Genomic DNA, 24,240 nt, shown 5'->3' with positions numbered 1-24,240 from the left:
TGAATTCTCCTGGAGCTACTTGTAGTGCGACTATCCTCTTGTACGACTTACTACCAACTGCCAGCAATCTCGGGGTCATATGGTAGATCTCTATTGCCCCCAGCTGGTTGGAAGCCTCATCGGTAACTATACACATTGATGGACAACTATGTACAAAACTATGCACAGGCATATCACCATAGGTATTGTTGCTTTCTTTGTTCTTTCCACCTCCACAATCTTTCGACTGGCAGCTTCACAATGCCCTTTGACAGGTTCAGCTAAAATGGAATCATGTGGTTTGTCATGTCATTTGCTTACCTTAATCAGTTCATTAAAACTGCAAATGCTGTGGCCAAGTTTTGATAAAAAACACTGAGAGACACGCTACAGATACTTCCTGTTTCTCACACAAACTTTAAATGCTATCATGAATTTTGCTTCCATCACTGTTTCTGATAGCACATTCCATGGTCTAACAGTCCTCTGTGTTATATAAGAAAATAAATCTCCTAATCTGTCCTGTTGGTGATTATCTTAGATTTAGATGCCGTCTAGTTAACAACAATTGGTGGAAATATTTATTTTACCAAAACTCCGTATACTTTCAACACTTCTATTCTAGTGAACATTCTTAAACGTTAAGAACCATTTGTACAGGTATTACAATATGTAACTGTGCTTTGTTTCAGCTTCTAACTTCTGATAGAAGATGGAAACGAACAGTCGAACAAAAGTACCTCCAAAAAAGAAATTGAAAGCCAGTTTACAGGAACCTGAGGAGGAAGTGGTTAAATACCCTAGTATTAAACCAAGGGGTTACTATTCAGAGATCCTTGCTGCAGGAGCATCAACTGTACTGGGAGTAAGTGTCGTGAATATCCATTGCAAGCCATGCATAGTCAAAGTAATCTCTAATGCTGTTTAGTTCCTATATGATACGTCTAGGAAACCCCATTAATAAACAAAATTTACTTTCTCCTGTGCTTGGTGCAATGATATTGTTGCAGAACAATTCCTTGATGTACTGGTATTTTGCTAGGTTTTGTTTAGGGTAAAGCTTACCTCCAACCAAGGCAAGCCTTGTGTTAAAAATCTTAAAGCGCCTGAGCTGGTTTGATTCTACCTTCAGATAAATTTCTGATTGAACTCAAAGTCCATCACTGCAGCAAAAATAGATAACGTTCCATAAATTAGACAGTGATTTATAGATTTATGATGGCACTTTCTCTCCCTATCAACTCCTCCATCCTCTCCCATCCCATCACCAACAAAATCTCAGCCACAGTCTTTGTGAGATTGATAAATATTAAAAGTTGTTTGAAGCTATTATTTATAGGGAAGAGGGCAGATTAAAACCAGATGTCAGATTGGGCAGGCAACCAGATAGCAAGGAAATCATGTTTTGATGAGAGTATAATAGCATTTTTAAAAAAATGTTTTTATTGGGTTTTTTCCATATAGTATATTTACAGGTGTACACAAAGAAAAAAACAGAGAAGATAATACAAACAAGATAAAAACAACAACACTATATAATTAGAAAAACCACATAAATAAAAATCAAAAAACCAAGTGGTGGGAAAGTAAAAACTGTGTATATACGTCGAGGTACTGGAGGGACAATTACAGTATACATGTATGCATGTCTGGGGTGGGGGTGGGAGGGATCCCCCTTTCTTTTCTTATGTTTTTTTTTTAACAAAGAGAGTACATACAACACCAGTAGTACAAAATAGATCGCGGGGGGGGGGTTGCTGCACCTGGATGGCGCCCCTGATGTTGCTTGCTTTTCCCGGTCGGGGGATGTTGTTGTGCATTCGCCTTCACTTCGGCCGACCGTTGCTTCTTCCTCCTGTACTTTCTCACTCTCTGTTGCTGTGTTCGTCATAAATTTCCTGTGTTCTCCTCCCAGTTTGTGTTCCCTCGTTTTCCCCCCCCTCCTCTGACTCCCCGGGTCTTTCCCTCATTCCTTCCCTTTTCTCATGTTTTGGCTACTTTCTCCTGGCTCTTGGCTACTTGATTATTTATTTTCTTGTTCGTTGGCCACAAACAGGTCCCAGAACAGTTGGGTGAATGGCTCCCATGTTCTGGAGAAGCCACCTTCCGACCCCCGGATGGTGAATTTGATTTTCTCCATTTGGAGAAATTCCGATAGGTCGGACTGCCGGTCTGCAGTTTTGGGTGGTACTGCTGACCGCCAGCCGAGCAGGATTCTACGGTGGGCGATCAGGGAGGCAAAGGCAAGGGGTCCACCCTCCTCCCCATGAAGTGATCTGGCTAGTCTGATACCCAAAAGATCGCCTCTTTTGGGCATGGCTCCATCCTCACCCCCACCATTTTGGACATTGCCTCGAAAAAGACTGTCCAGTACCCAGCAAGTCTGGGGCAAGACCAGAACATGTGGGCGTGGTTGGCCGGGCCTCCTTGGCACCGTTCACATCTGTCCTCCATCTCCGGGAAGAACCTACTCATTCGGGTTCTTGTTAAGTGGGCTCAATGTGCCACCTTTAGTTGCGTTAGGTTGAGTCTTGCGCATATGGAGGTTGGAGTTGACCGTATGCAATGCTTCACTCCAGAGTCCCCACCCTACTTCGAGGCCCAGGTCTTCCTCCTATTTCTTCCTCGTCGCGTTCAGTACAGTGTCGGCCCTCTCTACCAGTCGTTCGTACATGTCGATCTTTACCTACAGTTTCCTTTACCTAGAATGCTTGCGTCCAGTAACTCTGCTAGTAGTGTCTGACATGGTGGTCGTGGGTACGTCCTTGTCTCGTTCCGTAGGAGATTTTTAAGCTGCAGGTACCTCAGTTAGTTGCCCCTAGCTAGCTGAAATCTCTCCGTCAGTTTGTCCAATATTGTGACCCTGCTGTCTTTGTATAAGTCCTTGACTGTCAGTGTCCCCCCGTCATGTCTCCACTTTTTAAAGGTGGCGTCGGTGAGCGCTGGTACGAACCTATGGTTGTTGCAGATGGAGGCTTTGCCGAAAATTTTGTCAGGCTGAATTGCTGCCGTAGTTGGTTCCAGGTCTGGAGGGCGGCTACCACCTCTGGGCTGCTGGAGTGCTTTTTGGGTGTGGATGGGAGTGCCGCCATGGCGAGGGCCCAGAGCGAGGTCGCCGTGGCGAGGACCTGGAGCGAGGTCCCCCTGCAGGATGTCTCCTCCGTGCTCACCCACTCGGCTTCTGGCTCCTTAATCCATCCCCTTACTCATTCTGCTGTATCTGCCCAGTGGTAGTATGGCTAGCCCTCCCCTGGACTTTGTTTTCTGGAGGACCTTCTTTGGGATCCTAGCATTTTTCACCCCTCCCCCCATACACGCGCCAGATTAATTTATCCAGTCAGTTGAGAAAGGCCTTGGGGGCGTCCCGTTCCCCCCACGAAGAACGTGCGGCCGCAGTACAGGCAGCAATGGCGAAGGCCCTGGTGGAGGTGCAGCTCGCCCTGGGCAGAGCAGAGAAGAAACTGGAAGCCCAGGAGGAGAAACTGGAAACCCAAAAGGCAACCATTAAGGAGCTGGAGAGGGCTGTGACTGACATGAGCGACCGGATCACGGCCCTGGAGAAAGAGGTGGCGAGACTGGGCACAATGCAGAGGAGCCTAAAGGGCAGGGTGGATGACCAGGAAAACTGCTCAAGAAGACAAAATGTCAGGATAGTGGGCCTACCAGAGGGGATCGAGGGTAGAAACCCCACGACCTACGTGGCCGAGATGCTGGGCAACTTAGTGGGGAGGGAAACTTTCCCCAACCCACCAGAAATGGACAGAGCGCACCGGTCGCTGCACCCGAAACGCAGGACGGGGGAATTTGCACCAAACTGCACCGGTATAAAGACAGCGAAATAATCCTGCGCTGGGCCAGGCAAAACAGAACCTGCAAATGGGAAGGACACCTCATTAGAGTGTACGAGGACATTGGGGCAGACCTCGCCAGGAGATGGGCCGAATCAACACAGCAAAAGCAGTCCTTCACAGGAACAATGTGCACTTTGGTATGCTGTACCCAGCAAAACTCTGGGTCACATACCAAGAAAGAGAGTATTTCTTTACAGCCCCCGCCGACGCAACCAAATTTATCGAAGAACACGGGCTCGAAAACCAACAGCGAGGGTAGAAACACGGGGCCCCTGGTAAGGGGCAACAACACGCTGACGGGGAGGGGGGGGTGAGGCAATGCCAGGCACCCCCACCCCCAACATGGCAAGCGCACCCTGAGCAAACTGCTACCCAACGAACCGACATAGGTGGGAAACCAGGCCCCAGCACAAGGGTACAAGAGTAGCGGAGAAGGGTGAGTAAACAGGGGGAGCACAGGGTAGGGCGGGGGATGAGTGGGCAAAAAAACGCAGAGGCTGGGCAGGGGAGAAGCGAGACAGTAACTCCCTAGAGGGGGGTCGCCGCACTAGCAAGAAAGCTAGCACCGGGGACATGCAAAAAAGCAGGGCCGCAGCGCGCCCCCAACAGCGGGGACGGCGCCAGGCAGAGGGCGGGTGGGACCACTCAACAGAGGCAGGAGAGCAAACGGAGATAGGAGCAGGGGAAAGAGGGACACAGGAGGTATATATGGGAGAGGGGGATAAAGGGGGAGGAAAGGGAGGGACAAACAAGGCTAGAAAAGGAACAGCAATAGGGCTACAGAGTGCCGCAACCATGGGCTCGGAACAAGGAATCGCTGCAAGCATCCACCCAGTACGGCCTCTGGGCGAAGGGAAACCCCAGAGTGAAGGGGGTTACCCGCGTGGCGGTCGCACAGCGGGCGACCTTGGCGGGGCTCCCCTGGAGGAAGGGAAGCTCTGGAGCGCAGGGGCCCGACCGCATGGAGAGACCAGTGACAGCGGCCATCCTGGACGGCCCCCTAACAAGGGGGAATCCCAGAGGGCAGGGGCGTGTCCACCAGTTGAACATGGTTAATCCCACAGGAGCGAGGGGACAGAAGCCCCCCACCAGGATAGTCACCTGGAACATAAGGGGATTCAACGGCCCAGTGAAAAGATCCAGAGTCCTCAACCTCCTAAGAAACATGAAGGCAGACATAAACTTTCTTCAAGAGACACACCTGAGAGAGCAGGACCGACTGCGGATAAGAAAGGGCTGGGTGGGACAGACCTACCAATCCTGTTACGGGACGAGGGCCAGGGGGGTAGCAATACTGATCAGCAAATGGACGATGTTTAGGGTGACAAAGACGGTTACGGACCCAGGGGGATGGTACGTCATGGTTAGCGGGACCCTGGATGGGGCACCGGTAGTACTAGTTAACGTATACGCGCCGAACTGGAACGACCCGAGATTCATCAAGAAGACCATGGCAAAAATCCCTGACATAGCGACGCACCGGCTAATCATGGGGGGACTTCAAATGTGTACAGGACCCAAAGACAGACAGATCAAACCCCAAAATGGGGAAAACCTCAAACATGGCAAGGGAACTCAGTCATTTTATGGAACAGATGGGAGCGGTGGACCCCTGGAGGTTCACCCACCCTGGGGAGAAGGAGTTTTCCTTTTTCTCCCCAGTACACAGCGTATACACCAGAATTGACTTCTTTGTGGTGGGGAAAACGGTGCTTCCGGGGATAGATGATGCGACCATCAATTCACACGAGATGATGAGTAGAAGTGAACAATGGTTTTAATAAGCTAGATCTGTGCCTGCCTGCGACTGCTCTGTACTGAGTGCCGCCTACAGGCTGCAGATCTATATACAACCCCAAGGGGGCGGAGCCCAAAAGGGCATCAACATAATACAATACAATATAATGCAATACAGTGGTGAATGGTAGCAGCAATACGTTCACCACAATAGACAAAGTGGAATACTCCGCAATTGTGATATCAGACCACGCTCCACACTACATGGACGTGAGGCTGGAAACGGGCAGGGCCCAATGCCCCACATGGAGGTTGGACGTTGCCCTACTAGCTGACAAGGCCTTCAACAAAAAGATATCGCGGGCCATAGCAGAATACACAGAGAACAATCAGAATGGGGAGGTCTCACCCTCCACGTTCTGGGAAGCGCTAAAGGCCGTACTAAGAGGTGAAATCATCGCTTTCAAAGCGCGAAGAGATAGGGAGGAAAGGGCGGCTAGGCAGCAGCTGGTCGACTCCATACTGGAGATAGACTGTAAATACTCCGAGGCCCGACCGTAGAGCCCCTCCTGGCAGAGGGGAAAGAGTTACAAAGGAACTTTGATCTGCTCTCCACCAGGAAAGCAGTGCTTCAACTCCACCAAGTACGTGGGACCCTATACGAATACGGTGACAAAGCAAGCCACCTGCTGGCACACCAGCTGAGAAAGCAGGCAGTCACCAGAGAAATTGCACAAATCAGGGATACTAGAGGCGCATTACAAACAGAGCCAGCAAAGATCAACAAAGCATTCAGGGCCTTTTACCAAGGGCTGTACACCTCAGAGCCCCAATGGGGGAGTCTGAGATGAAACGGTTCCTTGATGGACTGGACATACCAGTCGTGGGGGAGGGCAGAAAACGAGGCCTGGAAGTACCACTAGCACTGGGAGAAATCATGGACAGCATAAGCTCCATGCAGGCGGGGAAGGGATCGGACGGATTCCCGGCAGACTTCTACAAAAAATTTGCAACAGCACTGGCCCCGCACCTGCAGGAGATATTCACAATCGCTGGCCAAGGGCACACTGCCACCCACGCTAGCACAGGCCTCAATCTCACTGATACATAAGAAAGATAAAGACCCAACAGAATGTGGGTCATACAGACCCACCTCACTGCTGAACGTAGATGTCAAAATACTGGCCAAGATTCTAGCCAAAAGGCTAGAAGACTGCGTGCCAGAGGTGGTCGCAGAAGACCAGACGGGCTTTGTCAAAGGTAGACAGCTTACCTCGAACATCAGACGCCTGTTGAACGTGATAATGACCCCCTCCGGGGAGAGAACAGCAGAGGTGATCGTCGCCCTAGACGCAGAAAAGGCCTTCGACAGAGTTGAATGGAAATACCTCATAGAGGTACTGGAGCGGTTCGGGCTTGGAACAGGATTCACCTCCTGGGTAAAACTCCTATTCAACGCTCCCATGGCGAGTGTACGGACAAACAACACCAACGCCCGATACTTCCAGCTGCACAGGGGCACCAGACAAGGATGCCCAGTGTCCCCGCTGCTGTTCACCCTAGCGATCGAGCCACGAGCAATTGCGCTCAGAGGGAAAAAAGCTGGAGGGGGGATCCGAAGGGGCGGCAGAGAGCAGAGTCTCACTCTATGCAGATGACCTACTCCTCTACATCTCGGACCCACAAAGCAGCATGGACGGAATCATCACGCTCCTGAAAGAGTTTGGTGCCTTCTCGGGCTACAAACTCAACATGAGCAAAAGCGAGATCTTCACGGTACACCCACAAGTAGATGGGGCAGCACGAATGGGACTGCTGTTTAAACAAGCCCGACTCAAATTCCGCTACCTGGGGATACAAATAGCCCACGACTGGAAAGGGATCCACAAATGGAACCTCACCAGTCTGACGGAGGAAGTAAAAAAGGACCTGCAAAGATGGAGCACACTCCCACTCTCCCTTGCGGGGAGAGTCCAGACGATCAAAATGAACGTGCTGTCCAGGTACCTCTTCCTATTCAGAGCCATCCCGATCTACATCCCCAAGGCCTTTACAAAGCATTAGACATACTAACCATGGCGTTCATATGGGGGGGGCGGGGGGGAGATGCTAGGATCACAAAGAAGGCCTTACAAAAAACAAAATCAAAGGGAGGGCTAGCCCTCCCAAACCTACAATTCTGCCACTCGGCGGCGACGGCTGAGCGAATAAGGGGATGGATCAAGGAGCCAGAAGCCGAGTGGGTGCGCGTGGAAGGGGCCTCCTGCAAGGGGACCTCCCTCCAGCCCCTCGCCACGGCGGCACTCCTATCCCCACCCAAAAAACACTCCAGCAGCCCGGTGGTGATAGCCAACTTGCAGTCCTGGAACCAACTATGGCAGCAATTTGGCCTGACCAAAATGTCGGACAAAGCTCCCATCTGTAACAACCATAGGTTCACACCAGCACTGACTGATGCCACCTTCAAAAGTTGGAGACAGGACGAGGGGACACTGACAGTCAGGGACCTATACACCGACGGCAAGGTCGCGACACTGGACGAACTGACGGAGAAATTCCAGCTGGCCAGGGGGAACAAGCTAAGGTACCTGCAGCTCAGAAACTTCCTACGAAAGGAGACAAGGACTTACCCACAACCACCATGACAGACATTACTGTGAGAGTTACTGGACACAAGCATATTAGAGAGAGGAAACTGTAGCGACATGTACGACCGACTGGTAGAAGGGTCCGACACCGTACTGGACGCAACAAGAAGGAAATGGGAGGAGGACCTGGGGATCGAGCTAGGGTGGGGACTCTGGAGCGAAGCACTGCATAGGGTCAGCTCCACCTCCAGCTGCGCAAGGCTCAGCCTAACGCAACTAAAAGTGGTACATAGAGCCCACTTAACAAGAACCCGTATGAGTAGGTTCTTCCGGGAGGTGGAGGATAGATGTGAACAGTGCGAAGGAGGCCCGGCCAACCACGCCCACATGTTCTGGTCTTGCCTCAGGCTTGTGGAGCATTGGACAGCCTACTTCGAGGCAATGTCCAAAGTGGTGGGGGTGAGGGTGGAGCCATGCCCGAAAGTGGCGGTCTTCGGGGTTTCAGACCAGCCAGATCTATTTCTGGGGAGTAGGGCAGACGCCCTTGCCTTTGCCTCCCTGATCGCCCGCCGTAGAATCCTGTTCGGCTGGCGGTCAGCAGCATCACCCAAAGCTGCAGACTGGCTGTCCGACCTCTCGGAATTTCTCCAAATGGAGAAAATTAAATTCGCCATCCGAAGGCGAGACGATGGCTTCCACAGAACGTGGGAGCCATTCACCCGATTGCTCCGGGACTTGTTTGTGGCCAACAAACAAGCAGAACAATAGCCAGGTAGCCAGGAACCAGCGGAAAGCAGCCAAAGCATGAGAGGGGGAGATAGACCGGGAGAGGAGGGGGGACGGGGGGATGGACACAACTCAGTCTAAGAGGAAGGAAAGGCCAACCACTGGGGGGGGGGGGGAGGGAGGGGGAGAGGAGGGAAGAGACAGGGAACAATAGAAGAGAGCCAGGGAGGTTGGGGTGGGGGTGGGGGGTGGGGGGAACGTTAACCAACTTGACATCCACAGGAACAGAGAAGAAGGAGAATACAGGCGGAGGACGGGAGGGCCAGCTGAAGCGGCAGCGTGCACGAGAAGCCAATGGCGGCAAAATCCGGCCGGGAGAAGCGAGGGGCAACACCGGCACCAGACCCACTCGAGGATTGCCCTCCGGAATTGCCTCGCCGGCACAAACGGATGCCTATATATATATATATATATTATATCCTATGTACATAACGGCAAAATATACGCTGTTCAAAATTCCAATAAAAAACATTTATTTAAAAAAAAGAGAAAGGCCTTGGGGATATAGATCGGGATAGATCGAAGTAGGAAGTGATACCTGGGCAGTATGTTCATTTTGATCCTCTGCACTCTCCCCGCGAGAGAGAGTGGGAGTGTGTTCCATCTCTATAGGTCCTTTGTGACTTCCTCTGTCACACTGGTCAGGTTCCGCTTGTGAATCCTCGCCCAGCCGTGAGCGACTTTGATCCCCAGATAGCGGAATTTCTGTTGGGCTTGTTTAAACGGCAGTCCCACCAATGCTGCCCCTCCCTCTTGTGCGTTAACTGGGAAGATCTGGCGTTTGCTCACGCTGAGTTTGTAGCCCGAGAAGGCACCAAACTCTTTCAGGAGTGCGACGATTCCTTCCATGCTGCTTTGTGGGTCTGAGATGTAGAGGAGGAGGTCATCCACAAAGAGTGAGACTCTGTGCTGTCTGCCTCCCCTTTGGATCCCCCTTGAGCTTTTTGCTGTTCTGAGAATGATAGCTAGTGGTTCGATTGCTAGGGCGAACAGCAGTGGGGACAGCGGCATCCCTGCCTGGTGCAGCTGGAAGTACTGGGAGCTGGTGTTTTTTGTCCATACGCTCGCCATGGGAGCGTTGTATCGGAGCTTCAACCAGGAGGTGAACCCTGATCCGAGCCCGAACCGCTCCAGTACCTCTGAGGTACTGCTACTCAAAGGCCTTTTCTACGTCCAGGGAGACGATCACCTCTGGCGTTCTCTCTCCGGATGGGGTCATTATCACGTTCAGCAGGCGCCTGATGTTCGATGTTAGTTGTCTACCTTTGACAAAACCAGACTGGTCCTCTGCGACCACCTCTGGAAAGCAGTCCTCCAGCCTTTTGGCAAGGATTTTGGTCAGTATTTTGGCATCTACGTTTAGTAGTGAGATGTGTCTTGTCATGTGAGAGTACCTTTAAGAAATGGATGTTTAAGCAATGTACCTTTAAGAAATGGAGCTGATCATATTAATGAAGTAATGTCAGAGGGTGGGGGGAGCTGAGCTCACTTCTGATTTTTTGAGCTTCAGTTTGAGAAGGCTGCTGGGAGTGTTTGTGTGTTTTGCTGAGAGCTGCAGGAAGAAACACAGAGCTGGTCTGTTGATTTCTGAAATCCAAAGACTATTAATATATTGAATGTAACCTAATGTGTTCTTATTTTTGATGGTTTGAAGTCTTTTGGATGTTTAAAGGAACAGTTTGAAGGATTATTTAGTGTTGTAGACTTTTGGGGTTATCTTTGAAGTAATGGATGTTAAGATATTCAATGTTTGTTTTTAAAAGGTTAACTTGAGTTCATAGAATAAACATTGTTTTGTTTTAAAAACCATTTGTCCATTTCCGCCGTATGACACCTGGAGAGTACGCCGTGTGCTTCCCACACCACAATCTATTAAAAGTTGTGGGTCGGTTGAACTCCATTAAACACTTTGGGGTTCTGTAAACCCAGACCCGTAACAGTCTATCTGACCCGCATTCCGTTGGGTCTTTGGCCTTCTTAGGTATTAGCGAGATTGAGGCCTGTGCTAGTGTAGGTGGCAGTGTGCCCCTACCAACGAGTCTGTGAACATCTCCCACAGATGTAGGGCCAGTGCTGTCGCAAATGTTTTGTAGAAGTCTGCCGGGAACCTGTCTGCATGGAGCTAATGCTCTCCATGATCTCTCCCAGTTCTAGTGGTGCTTCCAAGCCCCGTTTTCTGTCCTCCCCCACAACTGGCAAGTCCAGTTCACCGAGGAACCATTTAATCCCCAATTCCCCTGCTGGGGGCTCCGAGGAGTACAGCCCTCGGTAAAAGGCCTTGAAGGTTTGTTGACCTTATCTGGGTCTGTTTCTACTATTCACCGTTCTACCGTGCCACCCATGTTAGTGAGGAGCAGCCACCAAGTCACCTTCATACAATTCCTAGCAGCTGGTGCAAGTGCTGCTTTGCTTTAGCAAGTCAGAAACCTGTCTGCAATTGGTGCATGCCCCATTCAACTATATAAGCGGAGAGGAAAAAGCTACAAATGGACTTTGACCTGTCCTCCACGAGGAAAGCAATGCACGAACTCCGCCAGTCACGGGGCACCCTATACGAACACTGAGACAAAGCCAGCAGGCGGAAACCTGGCACCCATCTTTGCTCACAGGCAAAGAGCCAGGGGACGCTGGGCTTGCCAGCTCAGTGCTCAGCAGGGGGTTCGATTCCCGGCTTGGGTCACTGTCTGTGCGGAGTCTGCACGTTCTCCCTGTGTCTGTGTGGGTTTACTCCGGGTGCTCCGCTTTCCACCCACAAGTCCCAAAAGACGTGCTATTAGGTGCATTGGACATTCTGGATTCTCCCTCAGTGTACCCGACCAGATGCCGTAATGTGGCGAATAGGGGCTTTTCACAGTAACTTCCTTGCATTGTTAATGTAAGCCTACTTGTGACAATAATAATAATGGACAATAATGGGCTGGTTTAGCTGGGTTAAATAGCTGCCTTGTAATGCAGAACAATGCCGGCAGCGTGGGTTCAATTCCCGTACCAGCCTCCCCGAACAGGCGCCGGAATGTGGCGACTAGGGGCTTTTCACAGTAACTTCATTGAAGCCTACTTGTGACAATAAGCAATTATTATTATAATAATAAAGATTATTATTATTATTATTTTTATGATTGATCAGCTTGGAAATTCTAGATTGATTTCTTTCGGTCATCTTAGTTGCCATTAACAATCCAGAGTGATAGTCTGCAAATGGAAACTCATGTCTTATTATTCTGTGGGATCATGCAGGGCACCACATGCTATATGTTGGAAAAGCAATAATGAAGAAGACTTCAATAATGAAGAAGACTTCTCCGCTTCGGTCTCCGGTCGTTGTACTGGCATCATTAGCCAGGTCCTCACTGAGTATCCCATATTCCCCAAGAGCCAGCTGCCCATCCTGGGGTAGTCTTCGAAGAGGCTGAGGATAACTGACTGCCCCAGGATGTAGCTGTCATGGACATTCCCTGGGAAGCATGCACACACGTGTATAATTTTCATGTGGTGGTCGCACATGAGCTGAGCATTGAGGGAGTGGAACCCCTTTCTGTTAACAAAGGGCATCCCCAGATGGCCTGGTGAGTGAAAGGCGACATCCGTGGCATCTATTACCCCCTGGACCTGCGGTATCCCTTTGATGGCGGAGAAACCTGCAGCCCGGGCATCTTGCTGGGTGTGGTCCATGTCAAAGATGATGTCGTTTTCCAGCCAGGTATACAGGGTATCTGTGACCTGTCGGATGCACCTGTGGGCTGTGGCCTGGGAGATACCACAAAAGTCCCCGCTCGAGTTCTGGAATGATCCTGAGGACATGGCACTGGTGCCGCACCGTCTCCTTGTTGAGGCGGAGTCTCTTGCAGCATGCGCTGTCCGTCATCTGTTCAAACGGTTAGCAACACCTGCACACCCTGGACCGTCACGAGCGTCCCCCTTTGGGTCCCTCCCTGCCCTAATGGGCAGCTGGATCTTCAGGTTGTGGGGCCGGGTCGGCACATGGGCCCCCGCCTCGAGCATCTACTGACGCCGCCGTCGTCACCTCCGGCATCTGGCTGCCCGGGTTACCAGCAGCACCACTAGGGAAAGTTCTGGGTCCAAAATCCCTGCCATAGCATTCAATATCTGTAAGGAATTGGGAGAGGGTGTTAGACTGACAGACGGCGGTTGCTTCCACCCCGGTACCCTCCATTTCCCCATTTATCCCCCCTCCCCCCCACCCTGAATTCCCTGCCCACGCACATCCGGCTGCAGCGGGCCCCCTGACCGGACTCCAGATCATGTACCCGGACACCCGCTCATAACATCACCTGGACCGCATGCTAGTTCCCCTCCCATGGCCTCCCCCCCAAGCCAAGAGTCCCCTGCTCCCCCCTGCTGAGCACTGGGATGGCAAGCCCAGAGACCCCAGGCTCTTTGCCTGTGAGCAAAGATGGCTATTCACCTCCTCGGCTCCCCACAGAAGCCCTTCCACCAGGTTCATGTTTTTCAACATGAGTACTAATCAGTGCCAGCGTGACCACTGGGGAGTCCGATGAATGATGGGAGGCTGTTGGATAAGGGGTGGCTCCCGTTAATTGTATGGAAATAGGGCCTAAGTGGTGATAATTGGTTTCTTGGTACGCGACGGTGAGATCCGATTTCACCTACAGGAGCGGCTGGCTGTATCGCAAAATGTTTGGCAAGGTTCTCGTTTTCTGCTACTTCCGCTATTTACCAGCCTTGTTTCGCTCGAGCCTGAGCGCAATGAGACCGGAGAATCGCGCCCTTTGTCTCTCTCTCTCTTCACAGATGCCAGCTATCATTTTCTTATTTTATACAGTATTACTAACTGTCTTTGGAAGAGTTTAAGTCTAATAGCATGTTATTTTAATTTTTTTAGAATGTTCAGGAAGGTCCTAATGTAGAAAGGCACTACCTAAATCAGTCAGGCCAGCAATACTATACTCCTGAAGGTGAGTACCTCTTGATACAGACTTAAATGGAAATATAAATCAGGTGATATATAAAGCAGGGTGCTAATTCACTATAACCCATTTTACACAATTTAATAAGGTCAAGATCTGTTCCCAATATTGTAGACAAGGCATTGAATATAGCGATTGAACAAATCTTTTAACAAGGTATTTTCCATTCATTAGATGTGGTTCAGTTTCCATATATGAAGCAGCTGTGCAAATGTCCCTCAACTCCTTTTCACCTGCTACATTTGGACCATTTTGTTTCTTTCTATGTTTCTTGCTTCAATGCATGGACTTGGTTCCTCTACTCCACCTCTTTCAATCTGCAACAAGCTGTTGAGGTAAAAAACAAATGTTACTCACTACAAGTGGGGAAAATGAGAGAAAGACAGAAAATACGAGAAATGCTTGTGAAAAGAAAAAAAAATGAACATTACAGGTTTTATCAGAACCGAGCATTTCCTGTCTTTGCCTTATTTCTAGAAGTTGTTTACTTCCAGAAATTTGTCAGTGTAGTTTCTCAATGGGAACCATGTTGATTCTGTTGGATAGGATCTGTTGCAGTTTTTTTTGTGTGCCTAATGACACTTACACCCTAATTTCAGTCTCTGCCTTCGATGGGCCCGATGACCTTTTAACACAGCTGGAATCACAAATATATGGATCAAGTACAGAATTGCAAACAAGGACAGACTTCACACTGAAATCCTTTCAACCAAAGGTGCAAGTTCCATTTTATGTGCCTCCTGGACAACGTCCTCGCAAACTTGAGATTGAAAGGTAATAGCTTCCAATTCATCATTGCATATTCTTTAACTAAGTTTTAGATAGGCAGCAACAGGCCATTCATATTGGTAATGTTTTGATTATATTGCCACAACAAATGTTGAACATTCACTATGCCAATATGATGAAGCAGGTGACAGAAGTAAAGCTGACACAAAATTTATGTTGTTTATCAGTAAATATAGGCAGGCTTTAATGTGATCTGGACCATTGGGATCTCTTCCGGGGCAGGTGTGACCTAGATAAGAAGGACGGGTTGCATCTAAACTGGAGGGGCATCAATATCCTGGCTGGGAGGTTTGTTAGAGTCACTCGGGAGGATTTATACTAGCATGGCAGGTGGATGGGAACCAGAGCATAACCTTAGAAGGTGTAATAACTGAAGGGAAATAGAGAACAAAAATAAGAGAAAAACATCGCCCTGTCTGCTCAAACGGAGTGGTTTGAATTGTATTTGTTTCAGCGCCAGAAGTCTAACAGGTAAGGCAGATGAACTTACAGGTTTTAGCTTTGACAAAGGGTCACCTGGACTCGAAACGTTAGCTCTTTTCTCTCCCTACAGATGCTGCCAGACCTGCTGACATTTTCCAGCATTTTCTCTATCTTTGTATCCTCATTGGCTACAGGTGAGATCCAAGGGGACTGGAGAATAGTTATTGTGGTACCGCTGTTTAAGAAAGGGAGCAGGGAACGACTTCCGGGTGCGGCGATGACCAGCTGAGTCGCACGTTTCGGCAGCTCCCGGTGAAACGGACTTTTGGGCTCTTGATAGGAGCCCCAACGGCAATTTTGACGGCTAAAAACACTGTGCGGGAAACCAGAAGGGAATCCCCCCTGGATACGGATGAAAAAAGGAGGAGAAAGTGGCCGGATTGCAGTGGATCCTTTAGAACAGCGGCAAGGAAGGCAAGCAAAAACCAAGATGGCGTCGGAAGGTGGCAGTTTAACATGGGGCCCTGAACAAACAGAGTTCTTGAAATGCTGTGTGGAAGAGCTCAAAAAGGAAATGAAGAAAGAGCTGTTGGCCCCGATACTACAGGCGACCGAAGGGCTAAAGGAGGAACAAAAGACCCAGGAGCGGGAGCTTCGGGTCGTGAAGGCAAAGGCAGCCGAGAATGAGGACGACATACAGGGCCTGGTGGTGAAGACGGAGATGCATGAGGCACATCAGAAACGATGTGTGGATAGGTTGGAGGCACTGGAGAACAACGCAAGGAGGAACAACTTGAGGATTCTTGGTCTTCCTGAAGGTGCGGGGGAGCGGACGTCGAGGCATATGTGAGCACGATGCTGCACTCGTTAATGGGAGCGGAGGCCCCGGCGGGACCGTCGGAGGTGGAGGGAGCATACCGAGTGATGGCGCGAGGACCGAGAGCAGGAGAAATTCCTAGAGCCATAGTGGTGAGATTCCTCCGTTTTAAGGATAGAGAAATGGTCCTTAGATGGGCAAAGAAAACTTGGAGCAGTAAATGGGAGAACGCGGTGATCCGCGTTTATCAAGACTGGAGTGCGGAGGTGGCGAGAAGGAGGGCGAGCTTTAATCGGGCCAAGGCGGTGCTTCATAAAAGGAAGATAAAATTTGGAATGCTGCAACCGGCAAGACTGTGGGTCACATATCAAGGGAGGCACCACTACTTTGAGACGGCGGATGAAGCGTGGACTTTTATTGTGGAAGAAAAACTGGAATGAGCGGGTTATTAAAAAGAACGTTTGAACAAAGTGGTGGGGCGAATGTGGGGGGCGAAGAGGGGTTTTATGTTTTAATCCTGCGGTATGGTAACTTTTCTCTCTCCCACAGGTGGTGATGGGGGAGGTGGGGAGGGAGAGGAGATGGGGCGTTGGCCATGGGGGGCGGGGCCAAGGGAGAAGCACGGGCTTGGCTCCCGCGCTATGATAATTATGGCGGGAATGGAGAAGCAGGAAGGAGGGGGCGTCGCACGGTGCGAGCCGTGGTCACGGGGGGAAGCCGAGGTCAGCCAGAGTTTGCTGACTTCTGGGAGCAACATGGGGGGGGGGTAATTACGCTAGCGGGGGGTCTAGCGGGGGGGGGGGGTGGGAGGGGGGAATTACTGGGTTGCTGCTGCTGGGGAAAGGGGGGAGCGGGTACGGGAGAGGATGGGCGGGGGGGCACCGCCTGGGGGAGATACAGCTGCGTGGGAACTGGGTGAGAAGCTGGAAAAAGATGATGGCTAATCGGCAAGGGGAGGGGGTGGGAAGCCCCCCAACTCGGCTGATCACGTGGAACGTGAGAGGGCTCAACGGGCCGATAAAGAGGGCACGGGTACTCGCACACCTTAAGAAACTTAAAGCAGATGTGGTTATGTTACAGGAAACGCACCTGAAACTGATAGACCAGGTTAGGCTGCGCAAAGGATGGGTGGGGCAGGTGTTCCATTCGGGGCTGGATGCGAAAAACAGGGAGGTGGCTATATTAGTGGGGAAGCGGGTAATGTTCGAGGCAAAGACTATAGTGGCGGATAACGGGGGCAGATACGTGATGGTGAGTGGCAAACTACAGGGAGAGATGGTGGTCTTGGTAAACGTGTATGCCCCGAACTGGGATGATGCCAATTTTATGAGGCGAATGCTAGGACGCATTCCGGACCTAGAGACGGGAAAGCTGATAATGGGGGGAGACTTTAACACTGTGTTGGAACCAGGGCTGGATAGGTCGAAGTCCAGGACTGGTAGGAGGCCAGCAGCAGCCAAGGTGCTTAAAGATTTTATGGAGCAGATGGGAGGTGTGGACCCGTGGAGATTCAGTAGACCTAGGAGTAAGGAGTTCTCGTTTTTCTCCTATGTCCATAAAGTCTATTCGCGCATAGACTTTTTTGTGCTGGGTAGGGCATTGATCCCGAAGGTGAGGGGAACGGAATATACGGCTATAGCCATTTCGGATCATGCCCCACACTGGGTGGACTTGGAGATAGGGGAGGAAACAGGAGGGCGCCCACCCTGGAGAATGGACATGGGACTAATGGCGGATGAGGGGGTGTGTCTAAGGGTGAGGGGATGTATTGAAAAGTACTTGGAACTCAATGACAATGGGGAGGTCCAGGTGGGAGTGGTCTGGGAGGCGTTGAAGGCGGTGGTTAGGGGGGAGCTGATATCAATAAGGGCACATAAAGGGAAGCAGGAGAGTAAGGAACGGGAGCGGTTGCTGCAAGAACTTTTGAGGGTGGACAGACAATATGCGGAAGCACCGGAGGAGGGATTGTACAGGGAAAGGCAAAGGCTGCATTTGGAATTTGACTTGCTGACTACAGGCACTGCAGAGGCACAATGGAGGAAGGCGCAGGGTGTACAGTATGAATATGGGGAGAAGGCGAGCAGATTGCTGGCACACCAATTGAGGAAAAGGGGAGCAGCGAGGGAAATAGGGGGAGTGAGGGATGAGGAAGGAGAGATGGAGCGGGGAGCGGAGAGAGTGAATGAAGTGTTCAAGACATTTTATAAAAAATTATATGAAGCCCAACCCCCGGATGGGAGGGAGAGAATGATGGACTTTTTGGATCGGCTGGAAATTCCCACGGTGAAAGAGCAGGAAAGGGTGGGACTGGGAGCACAGATCGAGGTAGAAGAAGTGGTGAAAGGAATTAGGAGTATGCAGACGGGAAAGGCCCCGGGACCGGACGGATTCCCAGTTGAATTCTATAGAAAATATTTGGACTTGCTCGCCCCGGTACTGACGAGGACCTTTAACGAGGCAAAGGAAAGGGGACAACTGCCCCCGACTATGTCTGAAGCAACGATATCGCTTCTCTTAAAGAAGGAAAAGGACCCGCTACAATGCGGGTCCTACAGACCAATTTCCCTCCTAAATGTGGATGCCAAGGTCCTGGCCAAGGTAATGGCAATGAGAATAGAGGAATGTGTCCCGGGGGTGGTTCACGAGGACCAAACTGGGTTTGTGAAGGGGAGACAGCTGAACACGAATATACGGAGGCTGTTAGGGGTAATGATGATGGCCCCACCAGAGGGTGAAACGGAGATAGTTGTGGCGATGGATGCCGAGAAAGCATTTGATAGAGTGGAATGGGATTATTTGTGGGAGGTGTTGAGGAGATTTGGTTTTGGAGAGGGGTATGTTAGATGGGTGCAGCTATTGTATAGGGCCCCAGTGGCGAGTGTGGTCACGAATGGACGGGGATCGGCATATTTTCGGCTCCATAGAGGGACAAGGCAGGGATGTCCTCTGTCCCCATTACTGTTTGCACTGGCGATTGAGCCCCTGGCGATAGCGCTGAGAGGTTCCAAGGGATGGAGGGGAATACTTAGGGGAGGAGAAGAACACCGGGTATCTTTATATGCGGATGATCTGCTACTATATGTGGCGGATCCAGCGGAGGGGATGCCAGAAATAATGCGGATACTTGGGGAGTTTGGGGATTTTTCAGGGTATAAACTGAACATGGGGAAGAGTGAGCTGTTTGTGGTGCATCCAGGGGAGCAGAGTAGAGAAATAGAGGACCTACCGTTGAGGAAGGTAACAAGAGACTTTCGTTACCTGGGGATCCAGATAGCTAAGAATTGGGGCACATTGCACAGGTTAAATTTAACGCGGTTGGTGGAGCAGATGGAGGAAGATTTCAAGAGATGGGATATGGTAGCCCTGTCAATGGCAGGGAGGGTGCAGGCGGTTAAGATGGTGGTCCTCCCGAGATTCCTCTTTGTGTTTCAGTGCCTCCCGGTGGTGATCACGAAGGCTTTTTTTAAAAGGATAGAAAAGAGCATCATGGGTTTTGTTTGGGCCGGGAAGACTCCGAGAGTGAGGAAGGGATTCTTACAGCGTAGTAGGGATAGGGGGGGGCTGGCACTACCGAGCCTAGGTGAGTACTATTGGGCCGCTAATATTTCAATGGTGAGTAAGTGGATGGGAGAGGAGGAGGGAGCGGCGTGGAAGAGATTAGAGAGGGCGTCCTGTAGGGGGACTAGCCTGCAGGCTATGGTGACAGCCCCATTGCCGTTCTCACCGAGGAACTACACCACAAGCCCGGTGGTGGTAGCTACACTGAAGATTTGGGGACAGTGGAGACGACATAGGGGAAAGACTGGAGCATTGGGGGGGTCCCCGATAAGAAATAACCATAGGTTTGCCCCGGGGGGAATGGATGGGGGATATGGAATGTGGCAAAGAGCAGGAATAACGCAACTGAAAGATCTATTTGTGGATGGGAAGTTCGCGAGTCTGGGAGCGCTGACCGAGAAATATGGGTTGCCCCAAGGGAATGCATTCAGGTATATGCAATTGAGGGCTTTTGCGAGGCAACAGGTGAGGGAATTTCCGCAGCTCCCGAAACAAGAGGTGCAGGACAGAGTGATCTCAAAGACATGGGTGGGGGATGGTAAGGTGTCAGATATATATAGGGAAATGAGGGACGAGGGGGAGACTATAGTGGATGAACTAAAAGGGAAATGGGAAGAAGAGCTAGGGGAGGAGATCGAGGAGGGGCTGTGGGCAGATGCCCTAAGCAGGGTAAACTCGTCGTCCTTGTGTGCCAGGCTAAGCCTGATTCAGTTTAAGGTATTACACAGGGCACATATGACTGGAACATGGCTCAGTAAATTTTTTGGGGTGGAGGATAGGTGTGCGAGGTGCTCGAGAAGCCCAGCGAATCATACCCATATGTTTTGGTCATGCCCGGCACTACAGGGGTTTTGGATGGGGGTGACAAAGGTGCTTTCAAAAGTAGTAGGAGTCCGGGTCGAACCAAGCTGGGGGTTGGCTATATTTGGGGTTGCACAAGAGCCGGGAGTGCAGGAGGCGAGAGAGGCCGATGTTTTGGCCTTTGCGTCCCTAGTAGCCCGGCGCAGGATCTTGTTAATGTGGAAAGAAGCCAAGCCCCCGGGGGTGGAGACCTGGATAAATGACATGGCGGGGTTTATAAAGCTAGAGCGGATTCAGTTCGTCCTAAGGGGGTCGGCTCAAGGGTTCACCAGGCGGTGGCAACCGTTCGTCGAATATCTTGCGGATAGATAGATGGGGGGAAAAAAAGAAGGCAGCAGCAGCAGCCCAGGATTTGGGGGGGGGGGGGGGGGGGTGGGCGGGGGGGGGGGGGGGGGGGTGTAGCTTGTGACAAGGCAGTTGCCAATTAGGGCCAGTTTTCATTTTTGTTATTTAATATTTATTCATTTTTTGTTTTTTGTTTATATAAAATAGGTCATTGTTATCTGTGTTGTTATAATATTGTGTAAAGGATGCACAATGTACTGTGTTGGTTGACCAAAAATTTTCAATAAAATATTTATTAAAAAAAAATGAAGGGTTGGGGAAACTGGCACGTACGGGTGAGGGCCAGTGTGCAAAGCTGTGTAAATATATCATTTTGCCATGTATATATCTTGCTCTGCGCAATTTCTCGTTTTTTTTGTTACGAAGGGGGGGGGGGTTATTGTTTGTAAGGGAGAAGAATTGTGTTAAAAAACTTTAATAAATATATTTTTTAAAAAAGAAAAGAAAATGGCAACACAAGTGGATAAGGTAGTCAAGAAAGCATATGGAATGCTTGCCTTCATTGTACGGGGCATCAAATATAAAAACTGGCAAGTCATGCTACAGTTGTATAAAACCTTGGTAAGGCCGAACTTGGAATATTGCGCACAATTCTGGTCACCACACTATCAGAGGATGTGCAGACTTTGGAGAGGGTGCAGAGGAGGTTTACCTGGATGTTGCCTGGTCTGAAGGGTGTTAGCTATGCAGAGAGGCTGAATAGACTTGGACTGTTTTCATTAGAACGATGGAGATTGAGGGGTGACCTGATAGAGGTCTACAAGATTATGAGGGACATGGATAGAGTGGACGGGCAGGCACTCTTTCCCAGGGTGGAATGGTCAGTCACCAGGGGGCATAGGTTTAAGGTCTGAGGGGCAAAGTTTCGAGGAGAATATGCAAGGGAGGTTTTTACATAGAGGATGGTGAGTGCCTAGAATGCACTGCCTCTGGAGGTTGTGGAAGCAGGTACATTTGTGGCGTTCAAAAGGCACCTCGACAAATACATGGATAGGATAGGTATAGAGGGAAATGGCACTAGGAAGTGCTGAGGGTAATGGCAAAGGGTGGTATCATGACCGGTGCAGGCTTGGAGGACCGAAGGGCCTGTCCTGTGTTTTATTGTTCTTTGTTCTTTAATATTATCAAACAATCCATCAAGTTCAGACCAGCTCTTAGCTGTTCTAATCTGCACACTCGGGTTTTACACTTCTGGGGCGTCATTCTCCGACCCCCCAGGGGGTCGGAGAATGGCCGTTGGCCGCCGTGAATCCCGCCCCCGCCGGTTGCCGAAGTCTCCGGTTCCGGATATTCGGCGGGGGCGGGAATCGGGCCGCGCCGGTTGGCGGGCCACCCCGCTCGATTCTCCGGCCAGGATGGGCCGAAGTCAAAGAACAAAGAACAAAGAAATGTACAGCACAGGAACAGGCCCTTCGGCCCTCCAAGCCCGTGCCGACCATGCTGCCCGACTAAACTACAATCTTCTACACTTCCTGGGTCCGTATCCCTCTATTCCCATCCTATTCATGTATTTGTCAAGATGCCCCTTAAATGTCACTATCGTCCCTGCTTCCACCACCTCCTTCGGTAGCGAGTTCCAGGCACCCACTACCCTCTGCGTAAAAAACTTGCCTCGTACATCTACTCTAAACCTTGCCCCTCTCACCTTAAACCTATGCCCCCTAGTAATTGACCCCTCTACCCTGGGGAAAAGCCTCTGACTATCCACTCTGTCTATGCCCCTCATAATTTTGTATACCTCTATCAGGTCTCCCCTCAACCTCCTTCGTTCCAGTGAGAACAAACCGAGTTTATTCAACCGCTCCTCATAGCTAATGCCCTCCATACCAGGCAACATTCTGGTAAATCTCTTCTGCACCCTCTCTAAAGCCTCCACATCCTTCTGGTAGTGTGGCGACCAGAATTGAACACTATACTCCAAGTGTGGCCTAACTAAGGTTCTATACAGCTGCAACATGACTTGCCAATTCTTATACTCAATGCCCCGGCCAATGAAGGCAAGCATGCCGTATGCCTTCTTGACTACCTTCTCCACCTGTGTTGCCCCTTTCAGTGACCTGTGGACCTGTACTCCTAGATCTCTTTGACTTTCAATACTCTTGAGGGTTCTACCATTCACCGTATATTCCCTACCTGCATTAGACCTTCCAAAATGCATTACCTCACATTTGTCCGGATTAAACTCCATCTGCCATCTCTCCGCCCAAGTCTCCAAACAATCTAAATCCTGCTGTATCCTCCGACAGTCCTCATCGCTATCCGCAATTCCACCAACCTTTGTTGGGAAGTCCCGCCGATAAATTGCCTGTCTCGCCGGCGTAAATTAAAGTACCTATTTACCGGTGGGACAAGGCGGCCTGGGCAGGCTCCGGGGTCCTGGGGGGGGGGGGCGCGGGGCGATCTGACCCCGGGCGGTGCCCCCACGGTGGCCTGGCCCGCGATCGGGGCCCACCGATCCGCGGGCGGGCCTGTGCCGTGGGGGCACTCTTTCCCTTCCGCCTCCGCAACGGTCTCCACCATGGCGGAGGCAGAAGAGACTCTCGCCACTGCGCATGCGCGGGAAACTGTCAGCGGCCGCTGAGCTGACGCTCCCGCGCATGCGCCGCCCCGACATGTCATTTCCGGTGTCATTCCGAAATCCCTCCGGTGTCGGCCTAGCCCCTCAATGTTGGGGCTCGGCCCCCAAAGATGCGGAGCATTCCGCACCTTTGGGGCAGCGCGATGCCCGCCTGATTGGCGCCGTTTTGGGAGCCAGTCGGCGGACATCGCGCCGTTTGGGGAGAATTTCGCCCCTGGTCTTCACAAGTCCCACTTTAGTGGTTTAAGTGGCTAACTGCCTCCATGAATCATGTATGTTGGAACCCTAGCCCAACTCCAGTCCTGGACCTGCAAAGATGGGAAATGCCAAGTCCAAGGATGGTTCTTCGAAATTTCAGATATTTCCAGAATTTCCACCACAATTTAATGGACAAAATCTGGGCTATGGTCTCATTTCAAAGAGTAACCATTTTCAGCTGTCAATCAAACTGTGAAATGGCAAGAAGCTTAAGATTAGGATGGCTGTGAAATCAGTCACACAGCAGTATTCTAGCAATGAAACCTTCAGGCTTATGTCAACCAGAGAAAAATAGCAAGCAATGATATTTTTCAACACACCAGATATTTTTCTCAAAAAGTTAAAGGACTGGACTTTTGAATGCCGTGACAGTTTCCTTTGACATGTGCTTTTGACAGTTGCTCTCGACACTTTTGACAGTTACTTTTGATATGTCTACTTAAGAAGTAGATTAGTTTGGATAGCTAGGCTACCTCTTTGGAGAGATAAGGTACCGCTTTTGATAGGCTGTGACACCTTTGCGATAGGTAAGGCACTCTTTCGAAGATATAAGGCACCCTTTGAAATTGCTAAAAGTGAGCATGATTATGGCTGCTTTTGCACAAACACATTGGAAATATAAAGTTGTCAAAGAACTGTTAACTTTTCAAAGAACTGTTATTAAAGAGTTGTCCAGTTGCCAAGGAGCTGTTAAATAGCTGTGCAGCTGTCAAAGAATTGC

General features: G+C 50.4%; 1 protein-coding gene across 1 annotated transcript in view; it reads left to right on the top strand.

Annotated features, from left to right (window-relative positions):
• dnah1 (dynein, axonemal, heavy chain 1) overlaps nt 1-24,240 on the top strand; it is a 1,119,271-nt gene that overhangs the window by 79,861 nt on the left and 1,015,170 nt on the right. Inside the window, exons 2-4 of the mRNA XM_072472076.1 lie at nt 672-844; nt 13,806-13,878; nt 14,490-14,664. Coding sequence (XP_072328177.1) covers nt 692-844; nt 13,806-13,878; nt 14,490-14,664 — 401 coding nt within the window. The 5' untranslated portion in view covers nt 672-691. The remainder of the gene's footprint in view (nt 1-671; nt 845-13,805; nt 13,879-14,489; nt 14,665-24,240) is intronic.

This window comes from Scyliorhinus torazame, chromosome 13 (assembly GCF_047496885.1).
Source record: "Scyliorhinus torazame isolate Kashiwa2021f chromosome 13, sScyTor2.1, whole genome shotgun sequence".
Classification (NCBI taxonomy): domain Eukaryota; kingdom Metazoa; phylum Chordata; class Chondrichthyes; order Carcharhiniformes; family Scyliorhinidae; genus Scyliorhinus; species Scyliorhinus torazame.
Note: the sequence above shows the minus strand (reverse complement) of the source record. Positions and strands in the feature narration are given on the sequence as shown.